We start from the raw sequence: 20,199 nt of genomic DNA on the forward strand, positions 1-20,199 counted from the left end.
GATCCAGTCCTTTGATAAATTCAAGATGTTACCTGGTAACGTTAAAGATAGTTTGGTATGCTTTCAGTAAACAGTTGTGCATTTGAACTCTGACAGGGTTTTCTTGGTCAGAACCAACACCTCAGTCCTTTAAGATTTACTTGTCGTTTGAGAGTTAAGTCTGATTGGTGAGAATGTTCCACAGTTTTTTGTCCATAGTGTGTAAAAGGATGCATGGAATTTATATCATATCTTTGGAAATGTGCTTTCAATGTACTGACTCTGAAAAAGAATTACTTCCATGTAAACTTCCATAGCCTCTCTTCTATTATCTGACATATTAAATTGGGTTTTATTTGTAGGCAAATAGCCCACCCTTTTTCAAATCTCTACTTTCCAGAAAAGCAAAAAGTACCATGCCTACTTTTGAAGTAGGTTTTGAGACTTAAAAGTTGGTTGTATTTGCTTAGATGTGTTATTTAATGTGATAAATATTGTCTGTTCATACAGGAATTGCTGTTTTAAAACTAGTAAAAGTCTCTGAAAAACAGAATATGTGCCCATTTTTGTGTGATAAATAGAAACCCAGTGTTGAAAAAAACATACGTTTGATGTTGTCAGAATATGTGGCTGTTTAATAGCTTTACAGCTCTATGAGTTTTATTTTTAAACAACATTTGTTTTATGAGCTGTGTTATAATAATGTCAACTATATCATCTGTTCTTCAGCTGTTTATTTTAAAAAATGTACTTGATATGTCTCCAAATAGTTCTGTGGTTTTCAAAAAAATTATTGTCTGGTTTTGTACTGATGATAAAACTGAAACAATGATAGAGTTCGAAGGAATGCCGTGGCTTTTAAAGCCACCATGTTTAACATTTTTGAGGTCAGAAATCCAGAAGTATTTTAGCCTTTGCCACATTGAATGATCTCATATAATAAATGCTTAAAAGTAAGATTAGATTTTGACATAGTTATGTTTTAAATGTAGCAATATAGTTTATTTAAATAATGAAAACAGCATATAAAAAGTTTGTCTATCCGTTTTATATGTTTGTTAAAGATTTAAACGAGATTGCTGTTATTACAGTTCTCATTGAGTCTGAAAAGGAATCATCGTAACTTACCAACTGTTCTTCCTCAAATTTCAGATTATTCAAGTGAATTAGAAAAAAATGAACTTCTTAATCAAGCAGGAAAAACGCAGAGCAAAAGTAAAAACAATCAGGATTTCATTAAAAAGAACATTGAGGTAAGCATTAAAGCATAAAATCATTAACATTTTGTTAAACGTTAACTAAAATATAGTATGTAAGTACTTCTGAAGGCAGTTGGGTTTTTTATCAGGAACATTAAAAGCTAATTAGGCATACATGAAAACACTGTTGCTGTTGAGAAGTATCGTTTATGGCAGAGTACTGTATAAGATAGTTCTCATTTTGGATGCTCATATTGGTGGGGATAATACTGCTTCTGTGTATTTGCTAAAGAGTACTGGAAAATTAATCATTCTGTTTGTGCCTGGACATAGCTTGTTTTGGGGCCGAATATTTCTCAACACTTTCTTTAGATGTATTTACTGTTAAGTTAAAGCAAGATGTTCTTATGCATCGATAAAGAATAGGTATGCAGGTTGTTCATGTGTAGCCTGCATGGGACCCTTATTTACAGATGACTTCTTTCTTTCAGCAAACAGATGCCTTGATTTTCATGTGGGTTTTTTCTGTGAAGATCTAGTAGCTATAATGATTTTTCATCCAATGAAAAATATCTGCCCCCCCACTATGTCAAAGGCTGTTACAAGATAATCAATTTATTATATTTAGGCTGCTAGGTTTTTCTGTCAGAGTGATAATTTGCATTATGGCAATAAGCAAGATTTAGATGCTAATTTCACAGGTTTTAAAAACTTTGCGCTGTTTGAGCTAATGGAGTTCTAAAGTTGTTTTTTTTTTTCTTTTTGTAAATATTTCAGCTAGCAAAGGATTCAGGAAACCAGATTGTTATGCTTGAGGGAGAAAAGAAAAGGCTAATCGAACTATTGAAAGATACAGAAGATGGAATTGAATTACAAGGTATTAAGGTATGTCAACTTTAATTTGTACTGTCCTGTTGTATTTGGCTTATTTTTACAGTAAATCTAAATTTGATTTGGTTTTAGTCAGTAGGAGATAGGAGAGAAAAGCTGGACAAATCCAACTGGCTTTGTCTCCAAGAATGAATTTGCATTGGCTTCTTTGTTGATTTTGCTCACACTTGCACATGTGCACATTCTTCTGCACATTCAGAAGAACAGCAGAACTTAAAAGCATGGGTGGAAGGAGCCTTAGAAGCACATTCAGAGAAGAAGATGACCTATTTTCTCTGCATGAAATGTGAAGTTGCAGCCTATCAATCTGAGTGGTTAGTGCTGTAGTCTCTGGTAGAAGGGCCAGCAGGTACTTCAAAACAACTCCAAGACTTCTTTGAGAAAATGAACTTCAGAATGCAGCAATTGGGGACATATGGAATCAAAGAATCATAGAATGATTTGAGTTGGAAGGGACCTTAAAGATCAGCTAGTTCCAATCCCCCTGCCATGGACAGGGACACCTTCCACTAGATCACGTTACTCAAAGCTCCATCCAACCTGGCCTTGAACACTTCCAGGGCTGGGGCATTCGTATTCTCCATTCATCAATATACAACGATGAAACTTATGTGTCCATTTAGAAAGACAACATGACACATTTGTGTGCTTCCAACTCACTCTGTCTTAAAACTATACAGAGGAGCCAGAGTCTGATTAAGTATTAGGCATTTATGCTTTAACATAATGTTGCTAAAGAGCATGCATTCTGCATACTGCAGTAGATAGCAAGAGATGAAGTAGATAGAAATACCTTTCCTCCTGGAGAGTAAAAAAGAGTGTTTGTCTCACCAACCACCGCTTCTAGGAGAGTCTGTGACACAAAATGATTCCCAGTAACAAAAGACATCAAATAGTGTTTTGACCTCCCAGTTACTAGGAGAGGGGAATGTCACACTGAAGGAGTTCTTGGGGTCTCTGTTGTTTTACAGAAGTCATCATCAGGCTGCTAGGAGGGGAAGATAAACTTTAGTTTAAAAAATGAATCATACTAGAATCTTACAGTAGTTTTCAACTATATATGTTATTAAACATGCTAAAGATGTGTGTTTTTACAGAATGAACATCCTCAAACTATTTAAACTTGATATAATGCTTCAAGAAACCTGTATTTTAATAAATGAGAAGAAATATTGGGAAAATGCTTGCTGACCTTTCTAATTTGTTATACATTAAAATATACATTATGTTAAGCCTACACTAACATTACGAATTCTTTCACAACATTTCTAAGTATATACTGAATCACAGTACTTATAGAAGAAAGATGTGAACTTTGTGTAGAATGAACAAAATATATGCAAGGTCCAGTTTCTGTTCAATTCATACAGCTAAAGTGTTTTGGCATAAATTATGTTTCAGTAGGTTAAATAACAACTTAGGTGTGAGAGAAAGAAACAAAAGTAAATGCAATGTATTTTTTTTTAATTCTCTCTTCCCATATTTTACTTTGAATTATTTTTTAGTAAGTTGGTGAAGACATCTTTTCTAAAATGTGTCTAAAAATCCATCTTTACAAATGTAAAGATTACTGTTTCAGGATGTGGGATAAGGAGGTGAGCTCAGGATTTTCTTCAACTGAATCCAAAATGGTTAAGGAAACAGAGAACTAACCTGCCCATGGTCTGTGACATTAGACAAATCTGTAATCCACACACCTTCAGTATGATTTCTAGGTTGAAACTCATTCAATCTGTGGTCCAAAACTTTTGCCTTTACTCTAGGGAAACTAATAAATATACGCTATGTTTTTGCATTTTCAGAGCTTTGTGGGGCAAAGCATTAAGTCTGTCTTCCTTTCCCACATTTGAATTATATTATGGGTGAGACATTTCCTGTGGCTGCTTTATAACAAAGATAATGAGGAAATTAACAGCTAATGAGTAATCTAGACTGCTTCAAGCTGGCTCAGGTAACAGTCCAGCTGATGGCCACTTTCATCGTACTTCATTCTGACTTTTAAAAAGCTGGTGCAATCATATTGGCTAAAATAATGTTCCAGAGGTTTTCAATCAAGGCAGAGCTGGCTACGCCATGTGAATTCCTCTGTATAATGTAATGTGGATTAGATAACTTCATTTGACTTGTGCTACTAAGTACGTCAAATGTCCAAACAGCACTTCTCACTTTTTAAAAAAAGCGTTTTATGAGTATTTAAAATATTTTAGAAGTACATAGTCATGCTAATCGAATTGTCAAAGCTGCAGGAGTATAATTGTTTCAGATGTCCCACAGTAATAAGCACTGACTGTGCTGTTATAAAAGTATTGTTCTGAGTTAACACACAGGAAGCTTTGACAGGATAGAAGCTTATTTTCCAAGTAAAGTAATCTTGAAAATACAAAAGAGAATGTGTGAGTCTATTTAACCCTGGAGTAAAGCGACTGCTGGAGTACTTTGGGTACTGGGAGCATGGGATATATAGACACTGAGCTGCAGCTAATGAGCCCAGTTGCAGCTTAACTGACTCCTGTAGAGCCATTTCAGTGTGTTTGCACTGTGCTCTTCAGTGTCTGATTAGGGGGTGGTTAACATGGCACAAGCGTATTACCACATTGGATACTTATGTTATGATGGTCACCGTATCACCTGAACAGATGCTTCCACAAAGCTGGCAAGCTTCTGGAGACAATTCTGAGTGGCGCTTCTGGCATCAGGTCATGTCCGGTGAGGCTTACTAGTTATGTCATCATATTTGTATGAGAAAGCATTAGAAGAACTGATTTTGTTTCACAGAAGAGATGACTCTCTTTAATTTAGTTATTTTTTATTTTAGTATGGAGGTAATTTATGATGGGTGTTTGGGGTATGCTTTTTTTCTTTTTGCAACTGATGTGCTTTAGGATAATGGGGATGAACCAGGGATGACCTCATAGCACTGGTATTGTAATTGGAAGCTGATATTTCCTCCTCTTTTGTGGATGCGTCTGTTTGAGTAGCCAGAGGACTAATCTGGAAGCTGTAAAGGAGTGGTGGACATGAATCCCTTGCAAAGACAGATTATGAAGTCTTAGGGCAAGGTGCTGGCCCTCTTCTGTTAGGAAAAAGAAAGGAAACCAGCAATGCACTCGTGTCCTCCCCCACATCCCTGCCCTGCCTTTCTGAGGTCCTGCTGGCTGTTCTTTGCAGTCAGGGCAGAGATGTAATCTGCTAGTGTCATTCTCACAGAGTGGTGGCTGCGCAGACCTGCTTCCCTGAGTGTGAGACAGGAGTGACAGGTTGCTGTGGAGAACCTGCATCTGTTTGTGAATATGAGCTCATTTGTTTGGGTTAAGTGGGCCAAGCTCACTCATAATACGCAACTGTCTGTACTAGGAGCACATATTCATATTGGTTAGTCAGGTATTATTGCTCTCAAGAGGAAAAAGTCGTGCAGATCACGATCAGGAAAAGAACCCTATGCTTTCTGTCCCTCCCAGTGTTTCTGTGATAACACACTGGGCCGCTAGAAGGGCGGCAGCTACTCACTTCAGTGCAGTTCCTTTGCCTTGTTTTCTTCTTTGGTGATATGTTGAATGTGTCACATTACACCTCATACCCTCATTTAGAGATTTGGCTCCAGATGGTTTCTGACATGGCATCAACCTCTGCAGTTTCATTCTAAGTCTGGTTTTGGTCAGGATTTCCCTCTTTTTGACTCCTTATTGGATGGAAAGTGGTTGTCCTTTTAGACATAGCTGCTGGTTGTATTTCCTTTGACTTGCACAGGAGTCTGTTGCTTCCACTTCCTTCAGAGGACAACAGAGTAATGTATTGTGTTCCACTTTATTTGGACTTCTAATGTGCTGCTGTGCAGGTGTGATTGGGCGTGTACCAGAATAGATGTCTCTGCATTTACCGCCAGACTTTGAGATACAAATTCATTGGAGGAGTTTGACAAGATGTGTTCAGTGTAGTTGAGAACATCTCATTTTTATGCCTGTTGACTTGCATTTGTCTTTTTTTAAAAGCAAAAAATATCTTACTGTCTCAAATTTGCTGTGTGGTCAATTCTCTGTACAGTTCCTTGGACTTAAGCTGTAATATGGTGTGTCCAGAGTAAATGTGCAAACAAGGAATGCTGAGATACAAGGCATAACAGAAGTGATTTAGGATGATGTTGACGACAGACAGTTCTAGTGCAGTTTCTGAGGGCTGTGCTTTTCCACTTCGATATTAGAATTGTAAATGTGACCTTATAGCATGTTCTTTCTGTTTTCTGTCTTAGAACTGGTGGTTCTAAGTCTGCCAGACGCTTTCCTCTTCATCTCTATCCTCTGCACTGTTTTGCAAAGTAGCACAGCACTCCTAAAATTGATTTTTCATGTCAGGGGCATCAGAAAGTGATGCTTACTGTGCAGCACTGGACAGCAAGATCGATATGCAAGTTAGACCGTGAAAAGCTATTATGTCTTCAAAAGTGAGCTGGGACTGTTATATTTTTAAGTCCATTTAAGTTCCTACTTGGTTATATTTAAAAATGAAAAAGGCATGCCTCTAATTGTTCTGTCCGTATCTGCTTTTGAGTGTGCATGGTACATGAATATTGTCAGATTTCAGCTATATATTGAGATGGATGAAAACTTACATTTTATTCTTAAGTACAGTTTATTTGAAAAATAAATACACTTGATGTGTAACTGCCTTTATAGTCTGTTTCCTTTGGGAATGAGGATTAAATATTTTCTGTATCTTTCAATAGGAGGATGTATCTGGCTGGCTAGCACCAGGAGAAGGGTACACACCTGAACCGATGGAATTTCATCACCTCAATGAGATAGACATTAAGCTTCAAGTACTTCTATCTGATGGGGATTTTTCTGCGATTTCTAGCTCTTGCTCAAAATCTCCAAGCCAGATTTATCAGGTATATTACAGAAGAGAACTTATGTTGCAGATTTCTTGTTTGAAGTGTGTGTTGAGATCTGATGTATTTGTATTTTTTGCATTTCTCTTCAGTTACCTTCTTTTTGTTCTCAAAATATATGTGTTAAAGAGTGAAGTGAAATCTTTGGCTAGAGAAATCGTACTGAAAAATAGTATGTTGCTATTTTGAGTGGTATATAGTTCAAAGACTGTCTCGTTTTTAACATTTGTTGATACCACACTTTCAGCAAGGAATTTTATATGCAGGAATTGGTAACTCAAGTGTTTTTAACTGCATGAGGACTGCAGTGGTGTTGTCAGTATAGTGACATATTGCCCATGATTATTCATCTTTGGGAATTACAATTAGGTTTCTTCTTACCTCAGGATTCCAAAAGGGCTTCTTCATTTATGGGCTGAAAGATAAAGCAGTTACCGATAAGCAATGTTAAGGACTGTAGAAAATAAATTGAAATTTTATGTCCCTTGTTTTTAATGGCCTTTGTCTTTTTTCCTTGCCAGTGCTATTAAGAACCTTTGTGATCTCAGCCTCGAGAAATGATTGTTTGAATTTTGTGCATAGAAGACTTCAATTTATCCCATGTCCCAGTAATGTTGCCCCTGATATAATGGGGGAAATACAACATAAAATACCATAATTCCTATTTTGCACTAATTTGCACAAAAGTTGCTTAGTTCTGTAAAATTTACAGTTTATAGCCAGAGACTCTGTAAGAGTGTATGTTGGCAAAACTATGTTTTCAGTTAACAGTTTATGAGAAGCATGTCTTTGAATGGCTAAAGTAACTAGGATTTTTTTTCTTTTTCTAAAGAGCACGTTAATGTCATTTTTTGTATCGAATTCTTTCTGAACTTCAGGTGTTGTTCTGCTTATAGTAGTATTTTCTGTTGATCTGACAGTTCCAGAGGAGTCACATTTTGGTGTTGATCTTTTACCAACTGGGATTTAATGTGTGAAACAGCAACTCCCTCTAGTGGGTAATCACTTAGGGAAATGCAGTTTTTACCCAGTAACTTCAGGTCCATGGACCTGAGCTTGCCAATGATTGCTGGATCTTGTGTTCACTGTTATGAGACATCAGCTTGAAGTTAGTGCGACTGCCTATGATACCGAACACTGTTTGGGAACGTTTGTCCAAGCAGTTGCTTCCTTTTCAGGTAAAATCTTGGAAGTATTTGAATAGAAACTTGCATTTCTGTCTATGTTTATTGAAGAGTAATGCATTATCTTTTTGAATAATATTAAGCTTAAAACACAAAACGAGATAGTTTCTATAAATTACCCTTCATTAGTGAAAAGCAGTTGCCCTTCAAGTTTGTTTTCCAGCATGTAAAAGGCTTTCAGACATTGTAGTTCCAGGAAACACGTAGAGGATTCCATTTATCATTTTTTGGTTTGTTCAGATAAACATGTGAGTCATTTTAATGAAAGCTACCAAAGAACAGGACTATTTAAAGGTCGTTTGATAAATCTAAAGAAAGAGCTAAAGAGAATAAATAAGTTAAAGTGAGTAGGAGGCTTTAGTTATTTTGAACTGGATTTATAAGGACACTAATTGCATAAATGCAAAACTAATTTAAAAACAAACAACAGAACAAACAAAAAAAGCAAGCCCTCCCGCTCTGCATCTATCTAATTCCAGAAGTGTCTTGATTTCCAGGTGCCTTCCCAATTGACTCCAAAATCCCGTAGGTTCCTTCATTCCTGCTTCTCTGCTTGCCCAGAGCTGTTTATCTCAGCAGAGGACAGGGTGGTTAGTGGTTGCCTTATTTTCATTTTGATCCTGACTCTAGGCAAGTCAATGTTAAGTTCTTCATGAAGCCTGATTTGGTAGGTGCAATCTGATTGCATCTGGCACTGTGGCATAACTGGGCTGTTTATATTTACATAGAATTTCAGCTGCTAATTTTTTTTGTTAATGGTAACTGGAGGAGAAAATAGTAGTCTCAATTTTCAGGAACTTCACTGCTTACTGTAGAAGATTCATACCAGTCTAGCCCTTAGTCCTATATTCTTGGTTATTATTGTTTTCGTAGGTAAAAAAATCACTCTTCAATTCATACATAGCAATAACAACAGGCCAAGTTCTGAATTTGGTTATGCGAGTTCATTCTCAACACCTTTTGTTTTCCAATTCCTTTGACAGTTGCTTTTTCAAAAAAATCAGGAAGTAAGATGTGGCAGTAGCTGCGAAATTAGTGACTATTTTGAATTTAGAGACCTTCCTGTCAAAAGGCATGAAAAATGACTTTTTTTTTTTTACAAGTACTTGTTCTAAGTTCATTGTTGCTCATGGTCTTTTTAAAACAGCTGTGGTTATCACGATCAATATCCCCTAATATTGTTATAAACTGGAAGTTTTAATGAATTTGCTTTTTAAAAAACTTGTTGATACTGTTTGTATCACAAAATAGGTGGATCGCAGAGCAATATCAGAATTCTTTGTAGTGAATATCTTTTGGAACCTGATCAAAGGCAACTGATACTTAGCCAGAAAGGGTCTGAGGAAATTAATTGAATGATGCTTTTGCTAAAAGAAGATTGTGTTTTGTGATATGTTAGCATGGATGCCACACGCAAGGCAAGGCAATAAGAGTTCTGCCCCTTGTTGGGTTTAATTTCAAGTGTTACAATTACAAGATTTTCAATTGTTTCTTCAGTTGACCACAGCAACTAAATGAGCAAGTAAACTAGCTATCAGGCTGTTATCCTCTGTAAAACCAGGAATGCAGGAATTACCTTATTTATTAACCTTCACAGGTAGTCTCTAAATATTGTGAGAGATAAAATATTTGTTGGTGAGACTGGGGATATGTAGCATTCAAAACCAACAATGATATTCTGGTATTGTTGAATAAATTGCCATTGCTTTCTTTTATTCAGAGCTTTAGCTTAGATTGCATCACTACTTCTCCCATAACTGAGGTAAATTCTATGAACTTAATTGCTAGATAAAGATGTTGGCACAGATACCACAGAATACAAATTTGAATGCAATGCAATATTTGTTTCTTAGGAGTTCAATTTTTTAAATGAAGGTGCCAGGAGAGGGCTAAAAAAGTCTTGAAAGTATAGAATTTAATTTGAACGATTCTAGTTGTTATGGGACACAAGTCTAATTTGGAATGTGCATGTCCTTTCATTTGGAGAAAAGGCTGATTTCAGTGGCATTAATCTTTCTTCTAAAAATCAGTGGTTAAATTCTTTCTCATTTCCATGAGATGCGGATTTTGTCTGTTGTGGTTGAGTAGGGTATAATGCATTAGTGATAGGGAATGTTGGGAAAAATTGTTAGCGTGTAAATTATCTGCTTGGATTTTCATTTAGAATTTTAGAAGTAATTAAAACAAAATTAGCTGCTTCTTTTCTTTCAAGAATTGCAGTAGATATAACTTTCAAAATGCAAACACGTAACCACCACTGGCTCAATGGGAGAGCTGCTTTCTGGCATTGGTAGATACTTTGTCAGGATATAGGAATGATGCTCTGACTCTGAAATCTTTAACAACTGGCTTTAATTATCCTACAGTACCATAGCTGAGCTGTTACAGAGAAGCATACAGATTCATCTTTTTGTGCAATGAGTCCAGATGGATTCAGAATGCTTTTCTATGACTAATGTTCTCTTTTACATGGAAGTGTTTCTCATCAGAACTGTATTTCTCTCTGAAACATTTCTTTGTTCTGGTGCCAACTTAATTAAATATTTAAAAATGCTTCTGTCTTACTTAATATTTTCGAGGAAGAACAAATTAAGTTGAGTGTAATCCTGGAAAAGACAGGAAAATGGTAGGATGAAGAATATGAAGTGTAAGACTGTGTGGGATGAGTACAGTTAGCAGCTTGAAAACTGGAAATCTACCTGAAAATAAAAGGAAATGGAGGTGGTGTTTAAAGAAGCAATAATATCCGTCTGCTTGATTGTCTTATGAAGATAATTACTTTAGTGTTGTCTATTACCGTGATGAGTTCTTTCATACCTGATTGGGTTTCTTTTATCAGAAAAATATTCCATTTTTCAATTATAGCAGTAGAATATAGTTAACAGTTTAAAACTAAGTAAGAGGGAATGTGACTGAAGTGTGTAAAGCCATGCTGATCAGAGAGAGAGTAAATAGTAACAAATTTTTTTACCATCTTGTCTAAATAGAATTATATCAGTTGTGGGTGTGGATGTTGGAGAAATGTTGAAACAAGTACTTTTTACTTCTGTTTTTTAGCAAATGTTCATAGTTCAAGTTTTATCCAGCACTCTCCAATAAGAACTGGTTAGGTGTCATGGCAGAGACCAATATTCAAGAAAAGTTTATGGAGACGAAAGTTGTCATGTTTATCCTAGTTAAGAATTTCTTTTGATAGAACAATATCATCTTACTAGAGGAGCAACCAAGCTTAAAATCGTATTGAGTGTGATAAAAGGAAAAATAACTTATAATACATAGTTTTCCTAATGTTTGAAGAGGTTGCTTGTAAGTGCTTGCAGCAGTTGAACTGTCTGTAAAATGAAATATGTATGCCTGAAACTATTTGAATGACTAGGACAGAGGTCTGCATAAAGCTTTTGCATCAGAAATGTGTGTGGAAAAGAAAGCAAAAATTTGAAGATAGTAACTTTTTTGATTTTATGACTCCTCTCTCTGTCACCTTTTTAAATCTAGCTGGTATTGCAGCAATAATAATTTCAGAGATGCTGTTTGCAGTTTGAGCTCTGTTCTTCATTGAAGGCTGAGTTCATATAAAAATGTGAACCAGTAGGCCATGCATACAAACCCCACAATAAAATACTAGGAAGTTTAATATAGTATTTAGTGACTTCTCAGTACCACTAGTTGCATATTCTTATAGGTGTGTCCATAACATTGCTTTTTAAAACAAATCATAACTGCAGCTCTGATGCATGCTGAGCACTAACTGCTCACATGGGAATGTCTCTGTATATGCACAGAAAATACTGCATTTAGAAATGTAATTGCAGAAATAGCTATAATTGTTTTTTTTTTTAAAGAAATATGATGCCATCATCTTCCTCACCACCCTTCCATGAACAATTTCACTTGTATTAAAATCACTGGAAGAACAAAGCCATGTAAAAGCAACTCCTCTTATTAGAAGGAGCTTCAGTTGTTATAGTTTGAGCTGCTTTGCCAACTCTATATTTATATTGCATTTATATTTATGTTTAATGTATTAATAAATACAAGTTTAAATAAGTCCTCTGGGTTTTTATGTTCTGTATAGATGTCAGTCATGCAGATTTCTTGCCATTGGGCATCATATTTAATTAAAAAAACCTCTCTCTGCATTTAGAAGCCTAGCTTTAGACACTCTGTATTAAGAATTTGGCCTTAGGTGGCCCACATTAAACTTCAGTCCAGTTTGGAGATATTCTAATCATTAATAGGTGGTGCTGTTTATATCTCTTTCTGTTACAGGAAAATTTACTGGCATTGTAGTACTGACAGCTATTTCTGATTGTAAATATATATTCAAAGATTTGTACTGTGTTAAAATAAGTTTATTTTCAGGCAACCAATAGTATGGCTTAAATGTCATAACTCATAGATTTGGTTGATGTTTAGAAAAAGTTGTTTACAGATGCTCGCAGTTTTTTATACATTGTGATTGAGAATTTTTTCATTGAATGTTGAATTGCAAAGGTTGTTTTTCTTTCCGGTTATACGCACTATTTGAAATTGTGCGTGTTTATTAAGATACCTTGATCTGCTTCTGAAAATAAGAATGAATACAGTGTGCTTTTATTAAATAGTTGCCCATGTTCCTTTGCATTGAATTGACTAACAGGGCTGTATGGTTTTGGTTGTTTTTTTACTCTCTACCTTTATTTGGATTCCTTGGGTTGCTCTATAGGATCTTCGGCTTGCAAGAGAAAGCCCATTTTTTTTCCAATTACAATATAGCTTTGTTGTTTTGCCAATACTTATAATTCTTAATGATCTAGGTTACATGTAATATTGAACCTTGAATGTATTCAGGACTGATACAAACTTGAGAATCTGATCCAAAGCTATTGAAGGATTTGGGAATGCGTAACCCGAATCTTTAATAATGGTTCTGCATCTAACTTCAACTTACAAGAGAGGGTTATTTCTCATTTACCATGATATCTAGTAAATAAAACCTACCGTGATTTCGGTTCAGTTCTTTTTCCCTTTTGGCCTAATTCTGATCCCAGGAGCAAGCTTTGAATGCCTCATTGAGTCTCAGTGCATTTTTATTGTTGTAGTAGTATTTAAGCATTGAAGTGTTAGCTCTGGAGACTAAGAAATTCCTCTTAAAATGCAAAGACGAAGAATTCTTTTATTGAAGTATGTCTAGCCTGATGTTTAGCTATTGTATTTGAAAATGTGCATAATGAAAACTACGCATTTGCCAAATTCGAAATTGACACATTAATCTAAACATTTCAATGTTTTCCTGATAGAAATCAAAGGAACACTCATCTGGCTTTGAAGCAATATAAAGTCATATGTTTAATTTCTGCCTGTTCTTCCTTTTGTCAGGAGTCTCTGGTTTATGCAAACAGAAGTCTAGAAGCAGTTCCAGGTGAAAAGGTTCTGCGAGACAATAAGGAACAACGTGATCAACAAAATCGTCTGAAAGAAATAGATCATCAGCTGAAAACCTTAGAGAGAAATCTTGTAAGTCTCCTATTTTTGTCATTTTTTTTACCCTCAGTTTGAAAACTTTGGAGTTTATCATTCCATGTGTCTTAAAATAAAATCAAATTCTGTATCCTTGTGTAAATCCCTGAAGGGATCCCCAACGAAACATACAAGCAAAAGTCTCAAATAATTTTCCTTAGTCTGGGAAACATATTTTTCAGTTGTAATGCATGTTTCCCATTAACATAGTGTATTTCAAAGTGAAAGAAATTATTCTCCTCTCTTCCTCCCCAGAGGGGGATAGCATAAACAATCATATATAAATATATCCTAAAAGGATTTTTTAATGTCTCATATAATCCAGTGCTCTCTGAAGGACCAGGTCTGGTGTGAATGTTGTATACACTAAGTTATTGTGTGATTTAGTTTTGCTGAATTCATTTACTGTATTTCTGTAACTTAATTTTCATTTAATACATGAATTTCATAGGTGCAAGGGCCTTTAAAATAGGAGCATGTAAGTAAAATGGTAATAAACATCATTACTGTTTTAGAATAAGTACATCATGTCTCATCCTTATTACTTCTTTGAGTGAAAGCGGGTAGAGAAAAGGCAATTTAAAATCCAAGAGGATCCTATTGTTAACCTAGTAGGCAGAAATTATGTTTATTTCTAAGTCGTAGAGTCAGGACTGACAAACCAAAACTTATGTGCCTCTCTCAAGTAATATATTACTATTCTTTTTACTACGCCTTGCTCAGGTGTAGTCAGGGATGAAATTGCTGAAGACTCAAAAGAACATTACTGCCTTACTGAGGTGGCAGTAGCTGTTAAAATCTTCAAAATATGCATATGTATCCAGGTTTTAACAACTTTGTTTAGTGTTCTTTTTCTGCTTTGAGATGAGAAAGCTTTTGTTTCTCCATAGAACGTGCTATGTGGAGAAGACAAACTCGTACAGTAGTGTTGGAGAGACTGAGGTGAGATGACAGCTGGCATGGGTAACCTCATGAAGCTGGATTTTTACTAGGAAACCCCAAATATTTTGGTACATTAGCAAGAGGCATCAGTATAGGTAATTGACGTAAAAGAGGTGTGCAAATGAAGAAGTGGCGACTGGGAATAGTGAGGGTGGACTTACCAAGGGTAAGCCATGCTTGACCAACCTGATTGCTGCCTTTGATGAAATTACTGTATCTGCAGCTGAAGAGTAGGGCTGCAGCTCACTCGGAGTGAGGCTGGAGGAACGGGGTGACAGGAACCATATGAAATTCATCAAGGACTAATGCAGAGTTCTGCATTAAAGAGGAATAACTCCCTCTAACAATGCAAGGAGGAGCCTGGCTGGGCAGGGAGCAGCCCTGATGAAAAGGACCTGTCGTCCTTGTGGACAATACACTACAGTGTGTCCTGCAGTGATGAAGGTTAACAGCATATTTGGCTGTATCAACATGAGCGTGGCCAATAGATTAAGGGAAGTAATTACTCCCTTTTACCTGGTGCTCATTAGACTGTGTCTAGAGTACTGCACCGAGTAAAGACAGGTGTTGACACACCTGAACAAGTTCAGTAGAGGGCTACTGAGATGGTCTGGGGCTAAAGCACTTGACCTGCGAGGCTGAGGAGACTTGGTTTGTTTAACTTGGAGAAGAGATGGCTCAGGCGGACCTAACAGTAGCTTTGTTTAACTTGGAGAAGAGATGGCTCAGGCGGACCTAACAGTAGCTTTCCAATAGCAAAGAGGATGTTACAGAGAAGACAGAGCTGTGGTGTCTTTACTGAGTTACATGGTGGGAGAACAAGAGACAATATTCATCAACTGAAACTGAGAGGTTCCAGCTGGATTTAAAGAAAAAAAACCCAACCTTTGAGGGTAATCAAGAATGGGAAGGAGGTTGCATGGAGAGACTGAAAATCTCTATTCTTGAAAATTTTGCAGACGTGTCTGGACAAAGCCATAACGCATTTGATCTGATCTCATAGCTGACCCTGCTTTGAGCAATAGATTGGAGTAGAGACCTCCTGATAACCACCCCCCCCAGTCTGATGATTATTTGATTCTACAAGGAAAAGGATCAAGAATTTTTATGCATTTCTCAGGTGGTAATCTTTCTTTATTATCACTAAATTGAAGGAAAAACAGTAATTTTTCATAGCTGTGCGTTGTAGAAATTTGTTTCTTGTGTGTAGGTGATTTTAGTGTTTTTCATGTAGTCATAAAAAGATTAATAAGTGTTTGTTTTGTCAGGCCAAAAATCCATCCTTTGGCTTGTGAAGGTCTTTATTCAGCAGTAGGCTTACCTTCTGCAGTAACCAGAGTCAGGAACAATACTGTTCCAGTTACCTTTAATTGCCCTGGAAAACGGATCTCCAGTGCGGATCAGAAGCTTTGTGATTCAGATAGCAGCATAACCACAGTGGTATAATCTCAATTACTGATAGCACTATCACTACAGTTGGAAAGGCTTCAGCTACTGTCTACATATGCAGGGTTTATGCTGGCGGTGCTTTAACTGCACAGCCAATATGATTAGACTTCTATCAGGTTTAAAGCTAATTTGGATACAACTACATACATCCAGTCTTTGGGGGGGGGGGGCGGGGAAAGGAGTAATAGACACATTCTTCCTGATGTCGGTTACTTTTACTTATTATTTTACGTATTATGTATACGTATTATTACGTATATAAAGACCTATTATTATTACGTACTTATGGAGTATGGGAACAAAGTCTTCAGACAGGGAGACAGTGATTGCTTTAGAGGCTGTTCACTTGTATGTGTGTGTCACTACAGTAAGGCAGCATATTTAGCTCTTACCTGTTCAGAGGACCAAAACAATATAGAACTTCATTTTAATACACTGCTCTATTATGTTAGATAGTCAAAAGACGTGAGGCAAATAACTGGAGGAATTCTGTGGGACTTCAGTATATTGAATAGATTAATGGGTAAACAGCTAAAATAAAGTCTACGTATTGTCATCTTTTCCAAGTCATTGACCTTTATATCACTTTTTGTCACTCCTGACCTTGTTCATGAGACAAACACAATCTGAGGAAGTGCGTCTGGGAACTGTATGATAGTCTGCAGCAGGCCTGGGAAACGCAGTGGACTGCTGACTCATTCAAATATTTTGTATATAGATGGGTCAGTTCCAGGTCTCAAGTCTAGGTTGGGTTATAGCAGTATTGTTTGGTATCACATTACATGCAGACTCTTGCAACATACCACACATTTTTCCTTGGCTAGGTTGTCTGTGTTTAGAAGTCTAAATCAATAGATCGTAATGTTAATTTACGGTGTTTATAAACATAGAATGTGTCCTCTGTACCAATGTGTAACTCCTGTCCAGACTAGCATTGCTGCATGCTATACAGCACCTGGTAAAGCTTCTTCAGGGGGACATACTGTGTCTTATTATCAGTTGCTGCTCTGTAGCATGACTCTGAGATCATAGCATATGTATATGAAATATTTGTGCATTAAGTCCTCTGAAAGATACTTTGGTTGCCAGTGTAAGTAAAGTATTCATCTCTGAATGAAAAGTAGGTTTTTCCTTCTAACAGTAAAGTAAATTATATATAAAATGTACACTTTTTTGTGTGAACAATGAACAGCTGTCAGAAAATACTGCTTTTTTTAGTTTCGTGTCCTTGATACCATCTAATCTTATTTCTGAAAAATACAATTATTACTAGAGAAGATTGGACAAAACAACATGGTATCTCCTTCTGATGCAACATACATAACTGAATAAATTTTTTCTTATTTGGTGTGGGAATGTCTAAAAATCAGGTAACTCACGCAATGTGGATTGGGCACCTTGTTTCTATACCAAAGCAATGTTTTGGCCATCAATTCTGTAACATTAGCAGCAAAACTACTGTTTGCCAGGAAACTGCGTGATGAAAAGCTAAACTGAATGCTTGAGGAGGGGGGGCAGTATGTAGATGGCACGTTTCCAGAATAATTTAATTATTTCTGAAAATACTGTTTGTTATTCAATAGGTGGCACTCTTCACTGTGTGTCAGAGGAAGAATGCGTAGGCATGGTTCTAGAGGATATTATTACTGGTGAAAACGTTGTAATTTCTGTGGTATAAAATACAGGTTGTGAGAGATTGCCTTTCGCTATTGGCAAGATTCCAGGTGTGCAGCTTTTAATGTTCAGTTATTTTTCCCGCTTAGCTAATTAAATTGTCTATTTAAAATCCACATTGCATTTAAATTTGTCCTTCACTCTTTCCTACACCACTGTAATTTGTTGCATAAAATTGGAAATAAATTCTCTGCTCTGAGTAGAGAGGTGATTTATCAGCAGTTAGGAACATTATTTCTGAATGCATGATTATACTGGGCTTTATAATTTTGAAATATAGTATTTAACAAATTTAATGTCTGAGAGATGACTTTTTAAAAATATATTTTAAAAGATCCCTCAGATAAAATATTTTCTTGTTGTTGTTTGTGGTTTTTTTGGTTTTGTTTCCTAGGTGTAAATTATGGATAGTTTAACTAAGCAGAATGTAGCTCTGAGTGTTAGGGAGTAACTTACAGTAGGTGTAAAGGTAACTTTACTAATTATTTTTTTTTCTGTGTGTGTATGGTAGAATGCTGTGTTTCTTCTACTCCTGCAAAATGAATTATTCAAATGGATTTCTGTAATGGTAGCTTTACTCTGACCTTCTCTTCAAGGAAGAGGAATACATTAACCATATTTCTGGAGCAGGCTATTTAGTAGGTGCTGGCATCTGAAATTTTAACATTTATGGATTCCTCCACTACACCTTACCTCATGTGTGCTGTGAGACTTCAGCTAAGTTTAGAACTGAGCACACTAAACACGGCTGGAAGATAAGACTTTAACATACTTTACACTTGATAGAAAAAAACAGAAAATCTGCTAAGTATTATGCTTGAAGTAATGAAACTAAGGGCTTTGGAATCCGAGTTCCTCCTTTGTTTTGAAAAAAATTGTCCCCAGTGAATTAATATACCAAAGAATGTATTGTAAGCATTGTTGAAATGCATTGTGAAATTTCAATCCAACTGAAATGTATCTGTACCATGGTTTCTGGGCCCTTGCTGAATTTCTTTTAGGTTTTAGTTTGACCTTAGTTCACTTGTTCTTCATTTGAAACCATGGCTGACTCTCTCCACATTCTTTCATCTTTCAGTTTCCTGGAAACCATTGAGCTTATCTTTGTTTTGTGAATTGCATTGTTAACTGCCGCTTCAAAAAAAATGTTCAGCTGCCAAATGCGTGTTGCTGAGCATTAATGAAAGGAATTTTATATAGAAAGAATAATAAATGTAGTTATTTTTCAATTGTGGCTTCTACTAGTTGGCCATTTGTGATAATCCAGGAGCGTGTTTGATGATGTGTTGAATTTCTTCATGGCAGATAGTAGGTTTAAATGCACAACCAAGCAAACTGTTAAATAAGATAGTTTCACCTTTGCTGGCTATATGTGTGTTTATTTCAAATGTCTTACACTGGAAGCTGATTCTTTCCTGACAAAATCCAGCCACAGTTGCCTGTTTTGGGTTTTGTTTAAATATATATAAATTCAAAAACATTTCAAATGCATATAGAATATATATCCATCTAATTGTGTGTGTGTATATACACACATATGTATAGTGTCATCTCTTAGCATGACTGAAATACTGATACCTACTTAAAAAAAATGTCTGCTCACTTGCAGTAAGTACTTTTAAAACACAGGCTAAATCTAGTTCGCCTAGTCTTAAATTTAAATTTATCATCAGATGTCCATACATCTCTAAATTGCACAAGTTTATGCAATTTAGTGGCCAAACACAATGTGTGATTGTTAATTATTGAGGTCTTTTTTGATATCAAATAATATGAAAACACACCTATTCTGTTATCTGAATAGCTGAACTTTGCAGGAAGGTGAGCAATTGGTGTGGATGATGCAGAACAAAAATAGTAAATATGTCGGTGCTGCCAATAACTTTGATTACCTACAGGAGCTTACTCTGAGTGGCATGATTCTTATCTTCTTGATGCAGAATAACATATATCTGTGGGGAAGTAAACCTCAGGATAAAATTAATTACTGTTTAGGGTTGGAGGAGGTCTCTCAAACCATTTCAGGGTTTACCCTGTATCAGGACAATGAGGGCATTTGTTGCATTACATAATTTTATTACAGCTTTTTCCCTGAAACTGATTGAATTCAATGCACCTGATCCTGAGTTTGTCTTAGGCACCTTCCAGAAAAGGAGAATAATTTGTTCCTGACTTCTACCATAGTTCCTTTCTTCCCCTTTAATGAGAAGAAGAGGGCAAGATAAAGCCTTACCATATATTTAGAGAGCAATTTGTCAACTAGACAATCCTGTAATATGGTTTTCAGTCACAGTGTCTGCAGAAATTAATTGCTAATGCTTTTGACAAGAACATAGCCATATTTTTTGACTACTTTGTGCATTGGTAGTTCTTCTAGGTTCTTCCGATACGCTGTGCAGTAACATATAAATAGAAAACATCTTTATTTCAATTAATGTTATGTCATGTAGTTGTTGGTTTCTGAATAAGCATATATTTGTTCATAAAAGTAGAATTT

At 36.0% G+C, this 20,199-nt stretch overlaps 1 protein-coding gene across 4 annotated transcripts in view; it reads left to right on the plus strand.

Annotated features, from left to right (window-relative positions):
• Positions 1 to 20,199, plus strand: part of FSIP1 (fibrous sheath interacting protein 1) — a 79,445-nt gene that overhangs the window by 10,962 nt on the left and 48,284 nt on the right. For all 4 annotated transcript variants that reach the window (XM_074584971.1, XM_074584969.1, XM_074584970.1 and 1 more), the window contains 4 exons: positions 1,132 to 1,232; positions 1,956 to 2,063; positions 6,790 to 6,954; positions 13,497 to 13,634. In XM_074584971.1, the coding sequence (XP_074441072.1) occupies positions 1,132 to 1,232; positions 1,956 to 2,063; positions 6,790 to 6,954; positions 13,497 to 13,634 (512 nt within the window). The remainder of the gene's footprint in view (positions 1 to 1,131; positions 1,233 to 1,955; positions 2,064 to 6,789; positions 6,955 to 13,496; positions 13,635 to 20,199) is intronic.

Source organism: Larus michahellis, chromosome 4 (assembly GCF_964199755.1).
Source record: "Larus michahellis chromosome 4, bLarMic1.1, whole genome shotgun sequence".
Classification (NCBI taxonomy): Eukaryota; Metazoa; Chordata; class Aves; order Charadriiformes; family Laridae; genus Larus; species Larus michahellis.